The following is an 11,448-nucleotide window of genomic DNA, read 5'->3' on the forward strand; positions in this document are numbered from 1 at the left end:
TGGGGAGCTGGGAGCTGCATGCAGGCTGGTGGGGGCAGCTGGTGGCACAGGAGGAGCAGAAAGGGCTGAGGAGGTCAAATCAGAGATCAGAATGGGGTTTCACTTTTGTCCCCTTCTCTCTTTCTTTGCAGACTGCAATAAGGTGACTGACCAGTGCCTGTCCTACTTCAAACGTTGTGGAAACATCTGCCAGATCGACTTGAGGTACTGCAAGCAAGTGACAAAAGAAGGCTGTGAGCAGTTCATAGCAGAGATGTCAGTAAGTGTTCAGTTTGGGCAAGTGGAAGAAAAACTCCTGCAAAAACTGAGTTAGTTAAAGGACACGTGTAAATACTGGGGCGAGGCGGGGAAGGGACTAAGAACATGTAGGGATTTTATTTTCAATTGGGAACTTGGAATATTGGAAAATACCGTGATGGGATTTTACAACTCTTGTCGAGAACAACATGAAACTACCCACGTTAAGAATCTCAACTTGTGCCACTAATTCAGTCTACCTGGGATGTCCTGCACTGGCTCTTATGCAAATTCATAAGGCGACTGTTACTGATGATAATTGTTCACACCCGGAAGAAGACTGATCTCCAAGGAATACTGTTATTTAAAGTACCACAGCATGTGCTTGGTAGTGTAAATTTGATTTCTGCTTTTCATTTCTTAAAACAAACAAACAAACAAAAAAAAAGTTGGTGTCATTAAAGTGGACCACGCACTGCATTTCTGCCTTCTTAACACATTTTGTTTTGTTACATCTTACATTATGCAGAACTATTTTTGTACAAAAATTGTTTAAAAATTATTTATGCAATGTTTGAATGCATTACCAGTGTTTCGGTTTTGATTGCCAATTTTTATCTTTACTTATGGTAGGAGAGAACTTAACCTATACTTCGTAGACAGTATCTATCTACAAACGTGCCCAGGTCAGGAAAAGTAGGTTAATACTTTCAACTTAAAGCATGTTTTAATGGAAGTTTATATCCTGCTTTGTATACTTGAGAAGTGACATAAGCATGTTGTGGAAATAAGGTGTAAATTATAGTTGAAGTAAAACACTTTGCCAAGTTTTATCTGTATAGAAATCACCTTTTTTCTCAAAATTTTAAAAATTCCAATTTCAGCTTTTGCACATAGGAGGGTTTCACTCTGTAGCATGAGCTCTTGTACTCAATATAAAATTAATTTATACAGTGAGTCCAGCAGTAGAATAAATGGTCAAACGTAGTCTCTCTTTCTTTGAAGTGTGAGTTGAGTTCTCATTTAAGGTTTATAACATGGTTATTTCCTGATTGTAAAATTCTGCATTCATAAGTGCCATTGTTGTAAGGTGTTGTTTTCGTAGACCTTCCTGATGCAGTTTTACCTTTGTTGAATTTGTATAAACAATTGTACAAAAACAGATTCTGGCTACGAGGGCTTCTGTTCCAGCTGGGGGCTGTGCTTGGACTTCAGGAGTGGGGAGCGACTGCAGCTGTGGAGCTGCACAAGCCCTGCTGCAGCCCGGCTCTGCTGCGCGCCGTCCTGCTGTGCAGTGAGGGCAGCGGCCTGCTCCTGTCCCAACAGGACTCTGAGCCCAGGCCTGCTTGCAGGAACCTCCCTGGCAGAAGGGTGGTGGTGTCAGCAAGCTGCACCTCGATTCTGTGCTTTGTGGAACTGTTCCCAACCTTGATGGAAGCAGCAGTCAAGCAGCAGCCCCCATTTCTGCCACGCTCCAGGCAGCAGCTCACAGTGCTCAGTGCAGGCTTTCTCCACTGCCTCCCAGCACGTTATTACTGAGGGGAAATGAAACGCACATGCCTTCCTGCAGCTGCTGTCTGCCTGGGCACACGCTTGTAAAAGACAGGTAAAGCTTGGGCTGCCTGCCCACCACCTTCCCCACTGGTTAAGGAAAGAGACAGAGGCTGTGAAAGCCCATCACAAATCTTTATTAAGCTTGTGTGGCTAACGATCAGCATGGAAGTAATATACGGTTCTTTTTTCATCAGCTTACCCACTCAACGGAGACTCCGGGAATCAAGTAGCATTAAAAAGTTACTCTAAAAAATAAAGCCATTGAGAGGTTTGCTCCCTTCTGAAAAATAGTCAGCAGTGTCTTAAAGCTGCATATTTTGTTTTGAGGAGGAGCTGCTTTTTCATTTTCAAGCCAGCCGCATAAAGACAAGAGAGCCGGAATGACAGGCAGTGTAGCAGAGGTAAGAATTAGCGGACATTGAAGCCCTGGCAAATCATTTTCTTACCTCCAATTACTTTGTTAGCATGGGGGAAATTCACAGGAGAAACTGTAGCTTTAGCTGAACTTTCTTTCATCGTTTTTTTTTCTTTTAACTTACTCTTGGACTGCTTGGACACAGGGATCCTGTCCCCACATCTGAAGTGATTTTGCAGCTTCCCTCAGAAGGCTGCATGGGCAGCCCCAGGCACTGAGGTCTTTGCTCCAACACAACACCCTGCTGGAAGCTGAGCTGCCAGCAGCGAGGTATGCAGCAGCTGATGGGAAGCAGGGGTAATAGTGACTCAGCCTTGGTTAATGTTGGTGAATGTGAGGTTTTAAAGATGAGGTTTCCTTTCCTCTGTCCTTAATAAAACCATCCCTCCTTAAGGTTAGCAGTGCTATACATTCCACGTGTTAGCAGCAAGTAGTTTTGTGACCCTGATTAGTATTCACAGTAAGATCAGGTTGTCGGCACATGAAGTACAATCATCACATTAGATTAATAGTTACAATAGGCATGAGTGGATTCAGAACCACAAGAACGTGGTTTCCTGTACCTCCTTTCTTAAAAAATCATTCCTAAAGAAAAGTACTTAGTAAGCAGTACTTGGATACCAGATGAGAGAGCCCTACAGAGTGACAGAGAATGGCCAAGAGAACACAGGGGTAATGTCTGACATTCAGAGCGCAGCAATCCCTGTCAAACAGATTGCTTAAGGTCTTCTGTGCAGGTACAGTTAATGGCAGTGCTTTCTTGAGTCTTTATACTGTTAACACTGTTACAGGAACAGTGTCAGTTACATTCTATGTTTGTTTAATTGCATAAGAACAGAATGTTCAACCAATAAGTTCTAGAGGACTGGACAGCGTAACGCAAGGATGGTTGAGCAAAGGTGGTTTCTGTGACCTCTTGCTGAGTACTGAATGCAATAACTAGGGCTGATATTCTTCAGAAGAGAGCAATAACTGCTGTAAACAGTTTGACTCAGTTTGTGGGTTTAAGGAAAGTCAGGCAGCTCTGTCACTGTGCGCACAGGCATCACATCATCCTGCCCAACCGTCAGATTAAGTATGCTGTAAAAAAGTCTTCATAAATTCTACGTCCTGATGTTCAAAATGTTGTGTTTGAGAATTAAAAATCTGATCTACGCCCCAGGGTTCAGCACTCCTGCCCACAGAAATCCTGGTAGTCAGAGGGTGACTAAAATTGGCTTTTGGTCTTCGTTTAAGACTTAAAGACATGCACAGCCCGCACAACGTACTGCCGGCAGATGGGGCACTCGCTCATCCTCTTGCCGCACTTGGTGCAGGTCACCATGTGGCCGCACTCCAGCAGCACGCAGTCGATCACTGCATCCATGCAGATCCGGCACAAGTTGTCATCGTTGTCGTTCAGCTGTACCTTCTCACCCTCTGCAAAGCAATGGAGAGGGAGGACACACGTTCAGGCCTTGAAAACACTTCAGCCCTGATGGTGGCACCAGCTAAAAGATACGAACGGGTACTTCACCATAAAGCTGTGTTGCTCCGTGCTTACAACCGTTTTCTAACCCAGCTAAGAATTATTTCACATTTCATCCAGTTATTATTTCATATTTCATCCAGTCTCAATTAAGTGCTTGATGACAGTAATTAAAATGCAGAGCTTGTTGTTCTCCATCTCTGAACTTACTTTGTGTAGCAGAACACTTTCCTCACAGTGATGCAGAATGAAGCAGACCAAGTTGTCGAAGCGTAAGCAAGGCCTGAGGATGGTGGAACTGAACAAAGCCTGCTAGGTTTCAGTGCAGCTTTCCTCTCTCAATAACTGTACATTTTGTCAGACCATACTGAGAAAATTCTAACTCTAATGCTTCATTTCAGACAGGTTTTCAGCTCTATTTTAATCACCAACTGAGGGTCTCCCTTGAGCCGTGCTTTGACACTCACCAGCAGTACCAGAGAGCGGGCAGCACCTGCAGAATGCTTCACCCCTCTGAGCCAGTTATTTCAGTGTTATGTGCTGGCAACACCTGGCTGTGAAGCAGCCCTGAGCTAAGGCAGCTTTCCAGTCACTGCAGTTGCCTGTTGCTCACGTCCTGCCTGGTGGGTGCAAGAATAAAGAGCCAGGCAGGGATTTGTCAGGCCGGCAGCATCATCAAGAAGCTGTTTCTCCCACAATATTTTGTTAACAGAAATCAGGCTGTGCATATACTACGATCAGGCAAGTGAAAGACAGCAACTGTTGAGCACAGAGGTTGGATGAATACAAGTCATTGAGCTGCAGCCACAAAAACACCTTATCGTGAAAGCATGGAGAGAGACCAAACCACTTGAACTTGGACTTTTGCCACTGTAGCTTTTAATTCTGTCTCACGGTGAAAGACCTGAATTTGGTCTGTTGACAGCTACAAGAGAAGCCCTCTTGCTAATACCTTGTGAAATCTAATACAGGATACGGAGGTGCCAAGTTTCACATTCTCCAAAGCAGCAGTTCTCAGCCATGCCATTTTACCTTGCATGTGAAAGCTGAGCTCTCCAAGCTTTGGAAAGTAAATCTTTGAAAAAACAGCACAATTCCTGGAAAGCTTCATTTACACACTGGTACCACAGTCAGCTATTCTATAGATGTAGCTCCAACTAGGAAACCACACCTGTGAGTTGTTCCACAAAAGCAGAACAAGTCAGACACCAAGTTGTCTGCTGGCAGAACCGGCTACTGGAAACCAGAAAAGAAAGGTAAGAATCGAATACAAACTTACGTGTTTTGTGGTTTTCCTCACTCTCTCTGTACAGCCTGCTCACTTTCTCCACAAGTTCCCATTTCTCACAGCATCCTGAATAGTTGACAAAATTACACGCAAGGATCTCCTTCAGCTGCCGAACACTCAAGCCTTCGATGTCCTCCAGACTTGAAATATCAGACAGAGAGGCTCTCGCTCGTTTTCTGGACAATCTGGGAGTCTGAAACACAGAGCTGTATGTTTTTATCTGTCCTGGTAAGTCCAAAGCACCAGATTTTTCCATGCAACACAGACTACATTAAGCTGCAGCAGTTGGGCTAAAGCTTTATCCTTTTCAGGGCAAGTATTTACAGATTAATGGCTGGTTCTGAAAGAACAGAGCGCGATTCTAAATGCTGACAGATCTAAAGACTTTGTGGTGTCACGTGCAAAGGTTTCTCTGCATGGTTCCTAACTCACCTGTTCCTCGGCACTTTCTTCTTCATCATTATTTACAGAAGATGTTTCAGTTTGGCCCTGTGTACAAAATGAAACTAATCAAAACAAATGAGAAAAAAAACTAAAACAACCCCAACCTCTTCCAAAATACTTTCCTTCCTCCCAAACATTTTGAAGTTTCAGCTGCTGCTAATTATTATCAACTCAAGTCATCCCTATCACCTAAGCTACCAGTCTTATCTAATCATCTTCTGTTTCCAATCAGAAACGGAAAAGGCATTTTCCAGCCCCTCCATCTGCACCAGCTGGTCCTTGTTTTAGTTTAGCATGATGCATTATCTAGTTGAAAAAAAAGAAAAAAAAAAAGCCACTCTACCATAAGACACATGTTAATTATTGTACCCGTAAAGGTGTCCCATTTCCTGTGCTTCCCCCTCTGTTTGCAAGTTCTCCTTGGGACGACACCGACACAGACATAGAAAATGGATGAGTAAAAAACCCAGAAGTCTGTGAGCGCGATGAGCGCAAGCTACCAGCGTCCATGTCCTCCTCTGAGCCTAAGTGGTGGCACAGCACGAGATCCACCAAGTCTTCCTTCTCCCTGCAGGTATCTGTCGGGATGTTTCTGAGAACAAGGTACTGGCGCAGATCCTTGACTTTCAGTCTCATCAGCTGTGGCCGCTGAAATGCTGTTTCTTGCAGCAAGTGACAAGTCGAACATCTTCGGAGATTCTCTTGTAAGACGGAACAAACGGAGCAGAAATCCTTCTTGCAGTCACAACACACGTGCTAAGGATGAGAAAATAACCACGCAGTTGAGTCAGAACGTGAGCCCACGACCCTGCGCCAAACCTCATAATTTACTGCTGCCCTTTCATCGCTGATTGTGACAAACATCAGCTTTAGGATTTAAGTCTAGAAAATTGCCCCATCAAATAGCTCTGCGGCTGTGCCAAGGTGGAGCAAGACAACAAGGAAAGGGGAAACTGAACAAAACTGAGCAAAGAGGCTTCAGAGAATTAGGTCAGTAAGCGGGCCTAAGTGGACAAGGTAATAATGATGGATGGTCATATGCAGAAGTGACACCAACAATCTCAATTTTATTTACCTGGAAACTTAATTAAGCCACCAGCTTGGCCCCAAATGATATGAGGTCACTGGAGCACAACAGCACTTAACAGAACTAAACCCATGTAACAAACAAACAGCACTTCACAGAAAGAAGCTGTGATACTAAATTGGTAGTGGTTAAACTTGTCTGTTATGTAGTTTGTTCATTCCAGTACCCCACCACTATGGCTGATATCCTCTGCAAACACAGATCTGTTTTAAGAGCCAAGATTCTGCACCTAAAACATGCACCTTACAAATAGGATCAGCACATTCCCAGCTCAGCTCAGATCCAACGTCAGATCCCTTAACTTCTAATCCTGTCTGATGTTCATTTCCTGTGCCCTTGGGATGAGGCACTTTCTCCCTCCCTGACCATCTGACTCAATGGCCTTACTGGAGGAAAAAACATGCATATATTTGTATCCCCATATGCCTACAGATTAGTTCATATTAGTAAAAATATGATTTAAAAGGAAACGACTCACTTTTTTCCTAAAAACTGAGAAGGGCAGTCCACAGGCTTTGCAAACCACGTTAGCAGCTGCTGCAGCTGGAGATGGACATGACGAGAAAGCCGCGTTCGGGGCGAAGCGGAACGGGCCGGCGCCTCCTGCAAAGCCGGCCTGCTGGCCACGGACAGCCCCAGTCCCCATGACTTCATTCAGCAACCCACAGCAGGAAGCCCACATGGAAGTAGCTCCTGCCTGGAAGCACACAGAAAAAAGAAAAAGGGACAAAACTGAATATCCTAAGACCCACGTAACACGTGTCCTGCTGCCACAGGGCCTCGCCATCCCATCTCTCATCATCCTAAAGCGCGCTGTGTGCAATCCCAGAGCACAAGGAATGCAGCACACAAACATCGGTGCAGCCCAGCCAGCCACCCTTTCCAGCTACAACCCAAAGTAGGTAAGATTTGCTTCCAAGAGGCTGAAGCAGGCACAAGGAGCTCCTTTCCTCCTGCTGTGAAGCAGAGTTCTTCACAGAAAAGGTAAGGAATTTGAAGAGGTGATGCAAAGTGAAGGAGGAGAGACTGACAGTCAATTGTAGGCGAAGGACAAGAGCTGAAGGGACGAGAGCGAGAGGTGCAACAGCTTTGTAAGGCTGCCTCCCTGTAGGACCTTCTCCAGAAGTAACTCAGTTCTTTTAGGACTCACGGTGAAACTCTAAAAAACATTTCTGGATCTTCAAGCAAACAAACCAAACTTAATTCCAAACTCATGCTCTGTTTCTTTGAGAGGAAAACATCTTTCAGGCCCTCCCTGGAGCTGCTCTGCTGTTCTCTTACACAGGGGCTAACAAAACTAAAGTACCTCCAAATAACTTTATTCCATATTGACTGTATTTCTGGTTTGAGCCCTACTGTTTTATCTCAAACACTATAAATGCATGCAGTTCACTGCTACTTTTTTTATCCTTGAAAGCCTTCAGCACCAGATTCTCTATCAGATTTATACTTCAAGTTGGAATTTGGAACCTACACTGTTTGGGTCATACACGTAATTGCAGTCATGTGGCTCATTGAAACCTATTAAACAACAACAAGAACCAACAGAAGCACACTGGGTTTTTTGCAGAAGGAAGCTGAGTGGTACAACTATCTTTTAAACATATTTTTGTTCACCTTTTTTTTTTTCTTACCTATTCTAAGTTCTTCTGTTTTGTTTTCTTTATTCCAGGACAGCAGCCTGGACAGCAGCCTCTACCCCTTCAAGTGTAAAGACACGGAACATTGGGTTTGAGCCTGCAAACCTCGACCAACCAGAGCACACGTCAGCCCAGTGATGGCACTGCAGTCCCTGCAGTGACTGCTTTCCATCTTAACACACACGAAGCAGAAAAGCTCAGAAAGGAGTCCTTACTGTGGTGCAGAGAGAAGCTGAGGCACAGAGCCATAGGACTAAACATGCCCTACAAGGCACTTGCACGAACACGTTGTTAAGAGTGGAACATCAAAAGCACCTCTCTGACCTACACAAACCTGGTGCTCCACTCTTACTGCTGTATGCTGACACTACAAGTGTTGCAAGGCTAGCAGTGCGGTCGGTCCTTCTGCTTCTAAGCTGTGGGCAGTAATAACATCAAACAGGTATGCAACAAACAAAACTCACTAGCCCAACTGTTTTGAGAGCCACGTTCACCCCAGCTGTAACCAGGAACCTTCACACAGCACAGAGAAAAGCCTGCAGAGCTCAGGGCATGACTGACCCTGGTTGGTACCTGCAGCTCACCGCCCTCCACACTGAGCCATCCAGCCAAGACTTGCTCTCTGCTTTCCAGCAGCATAGTGGAAACATCAATATTCCTTTCTCCTGCACAAAACAAATGATGCGTAGTTCTCCCTCCTTCTTAAGTAACAGTTAAATAACGTTTCAGAAAAGCATTCTTAAAACTGGTGACTTAAAACTAGGAGCTCTCTTGGATGCAAGGCTGGTCTTTTGAAAAGTATTTTTTTTTTCCACCTTAATGGAAAGTTGTCACTTGCAAAAAAAATAATGACTAATTCTTCACATGGTCTTACAGAATTGTCACGCCAGCTTTATAGTGAACAACAAAAAACTGCTGCAGGCAAATAAGCGCAGAAAGATAAAAACACTGAGCCAGAAGTGTGTGAGAATCCAACCAGCTCCACTGCAGGGCACCCAGCAGCAGGACAACAGAACCAGGAGAGAATGCAGCTGCTACCCATGTCCTTACCAGGCAGTTTAACACTTGGAGGAGTGATTTTATTGAATGGCCTGTAACAGCTCAGACAAAGCTATAAGCTCAGGGTAAATATGCATCTAGGAAGTTTGTTATCCACTTTTGATACGTGAATTTTCTAAGTATTGGACAGAAGACGTGTGTTACAGTTGCTCTAAGAGCGGATCTATGCAGATGAAAGGCAGTGCAACAGTGTCCTTAATTCGCTCCTTAACCTCAGTCAGCTCTGCAGCTTCCCTGTGATACCGAGCCAGAAAGCACCGACACAACTCATAGATGAGACACTAAAACAAGCAGCTTCCTCCGTGCAGAGCTCAGCACAGCCCGGCCGAGCAGCCAAAGCCTTTCCAGCCATCCTTCCCCACGATCCTTCGGCTGCTCCCTTCACCTCCACGCTCCGCGCACCCTGCAGCGCCGTGAAATCGCATTTCGGCCCTCCAGCCTCAGAGCCCAGCCGTGCCCGCAGGGCTGCTCGCGGCCGCGCACAGCGGCAGGAGGATCCTTCCGCAGCAGCCCAGCTTAAAGCCCCGTTAAACGTTAAACGCCCAGTTAAGCCCCGGGGCCGCGCAGAGCTTTCCCAAAAACGGAGCTCGGCGACGACCCGAAGGCACGGCGCCCATCCGGGGGTCAGACGAGAGAGCCGTGAGGGATTGGGCCTCGCCTCGGGCCCCGCCCGCCCGCTGACTCAGCGAAGGCCCCTCGGCGAGGCGGTCGCGGCCTCGGGAGCCCCTCTGTGGCGGCCGCGGCCCGAAGGGAGCGGAGGGCCACGGCGCAGCTCGGCCCGCCCCACCCCCAGCGGGGTCCCTGCCGCACCGCGCTCCGTTTCGGCCGCCCTCGTCCCTCCCACAGCCGGCCCAGCCGAGGAAGCCCGTCACCTTCATGGCCGCTCCGCCGCCTCAGCACGGCGCCCTGCCCGGCGCCGACCCCCGCCCGCGGGCCGCCTCACGGAGGGCGGGCCTTCCCGCGGAGCCGCGTCCTATTGGCTGTTCTCCTCGCGACGGCGGCGGGAGGAGCCAATGGGAGGAGAGGAAAAGCCGCCGAGGGTGGGCGCGGAGGTGGCCTTGAGGCGAGGTGAGGCCGGGGCCCCCGGGGTGGGCGCTGAGTGACTGAAGGGGTTTATTATTTGAAAATCCAGCTCCAAAAAGCTTGCGGATCCCGTTATTACTTTATTTACCTTATAAATATATTAATTAAAAAAAAGGTTTTAAGAATAAATTTTAAAAAAAAATTGTAACCTGTATTGTAACAGTATTACAATAAAAAGCAAATCCTGAGGCAAGCTTTACGTGAGGACACAGAGCCAACAAATGGGGCCCAACAAAAGTGTTTGAGAACACATTTCGAGCCCAGGCTCTATTACTCACGGAAAAGGTTGCAAAGCCCTTCGTAACTTGGGGTGGGGAGGCTGTGTTTGCAGCAGGGCTCAGAGATGGGCGACAGAGGGGAGAAAAATGAGTTTTCCCATGAGCTGTGCTGAGAGCAAACCTCCCAGACACCTCCCAGAGCCCATGGCCGTGCTGACAGCCCTCAGCACTCTGCCTTCATTGGGGCAGATGTCAGTGAGTCACGCTGTGACACTTATTTGAGATCTCTTTATCACTACGTCTGAGTTTTAACCATGACTGTTGTTCTTTAACAGGGAACTTGAACCTCAGTGGCTGCAAAGTGGCATTGCTGAGCTCGGTTAATAAGCCTTGCCTTCGCTGAGCTCTCGGGGTTGTGCCAAAGAAGCATTAAAAGATTTGAATCTATTAATACAAGATGTCCCATTTACTTCTGCTGTGGAATGACGAGGAATGATGACTCACTGGAGCTCTGTGATCCCCCATGGTTTTACATGGTGAATAGAGAAATCGTTCTTAGCAGGAATCACTGCTTTCAGTGTTTTCAGTTGTGAAATCACAGAATCACAAAGATTGGAAAAGACCTCTAAGCTCATCACCCATCCCTACCACATCCAAAATCGTACATTACTTTTGAAGTAAATGTTAATCTCCAGGCTTTATTTGGGAATTTCAGAGTGGGTATTACTATCGATACAAAAAGTCCTTACAGCATTCACTCCCAGAGGCACACGGTAATTTGGGTTTACTATTTGAGCAGGTTCAAAGCAGGACTGTCAGCATGACTTGCATGTTGAGTTTGGAGAGTTACACAGAGCGTCAGGATTTGGGCCAGATGTGTCATTTCCTTGTCTCTCCAACTTCTGCAAATGCTGACTGCAGCTCTCTTCTCCGCCCCTCCCTGCAGCCCACTTTG

The 11,448-nt window shown here is 46.5% G+C and overlaps 2 protein-coding genes across 20 annotated transcripts in view; one reads left to right on the forward strand and one right to left on the reverse strand.

The window, feature by feature from the left end:
- Positions 1 to 1,401, forward strand: part of KDM2B (lysine demethylase 2B) — a 103,473-nt gene extending 102,072 nt beyond the window's left edge. For all 18 annotated transcript variants that reach the window (XM_048963815.1, XM_048963827.1, XM_048963820.1 and 15 more), the window contains one exon: positions 132 to 1,401. In XM_048963815.1, the coding sequence (XP_048819772.1) occupies positions 132 to 313 (182 nt within the window). In that variant the 3' untranslated portion in view covers positions 314 to 1,401. The remainder of the gene's footprint in view (positions 1 to 131) is intronic.
- A 1,384-nt stretch (positions 1,402 to 2,785) lies between these two features.
- On the reverse strand, positions 2,786 to 10,179 carry RNF34 (ring finger protein 34). 2 transcript variants are annotated; one of them, XM_048963833.1, is made up of 6 exons: positions 10,065 to 10,179; positions 6,972 to 7,190; positions 5,776 to 6,162; positions 5,395 to 5,451; positions 4,954 to 5,155; positions 2,786 to 3,625 (listed from the first exon to the last, which is right to left on the reverse strand). In XM_048963833.1, the coding sequence occupies exons 1-6, from the start codon at positions 10,068 to 10,070 to the stop codon at positions 3,438 to 3,440; spliced, it is 1,059 nt and encodes a 352-aa protein (XP_048819790.1). In that variant the 5' UTR covers positions 10,071 to 10,179; the 3' UTR covers positions 2,786 to 3,437. The 2 variants fall into 2 exon arrangements, with proteins under 2 accessions (XP_048819790.1, XP_048819791.1); XM_048963834.1 differs by lacking the exon at positions 10,065 to 10,179 and adding an exon at positions 8,128 to 9,571.
- Between the last annotated feature and the right edge of the window lie 1,269 nt (positions 10,180 to 11,448).

This window comes from Lagopus muta, chromosome 17, assembly GCF_023343835.1.
Source record: "Lagopus muta isolate bLagMut1 chromosome 17, bLagMut1 primary, whole genome shotgun sequence".
Classification (NCBI taxonomy): Eukaryota; Metazoa; Chordata; class Aves; order Galliformes; family Phasianidae; genus Lagopus; species Lagopus muta.

Coding starts and splice junctions, on each gene's coding strand:
- RNF34 (XM_048963833.1), bottom strand. Junction 6,163..6,971: donor TCTCAGTTTTTAGGAAAAAA/GTGAGTCGTTTC, acceptor TCTCATCCTTAG/CACGTGTGTTGTGACTGCAA. Junction 3,626..4,953: donor TGAGGAAAACCACAAAACAC/GTAAGTTTGTAT, acceptor ATTGCTTTGCAG/AGGGTGAGAAGGTACAGCTG.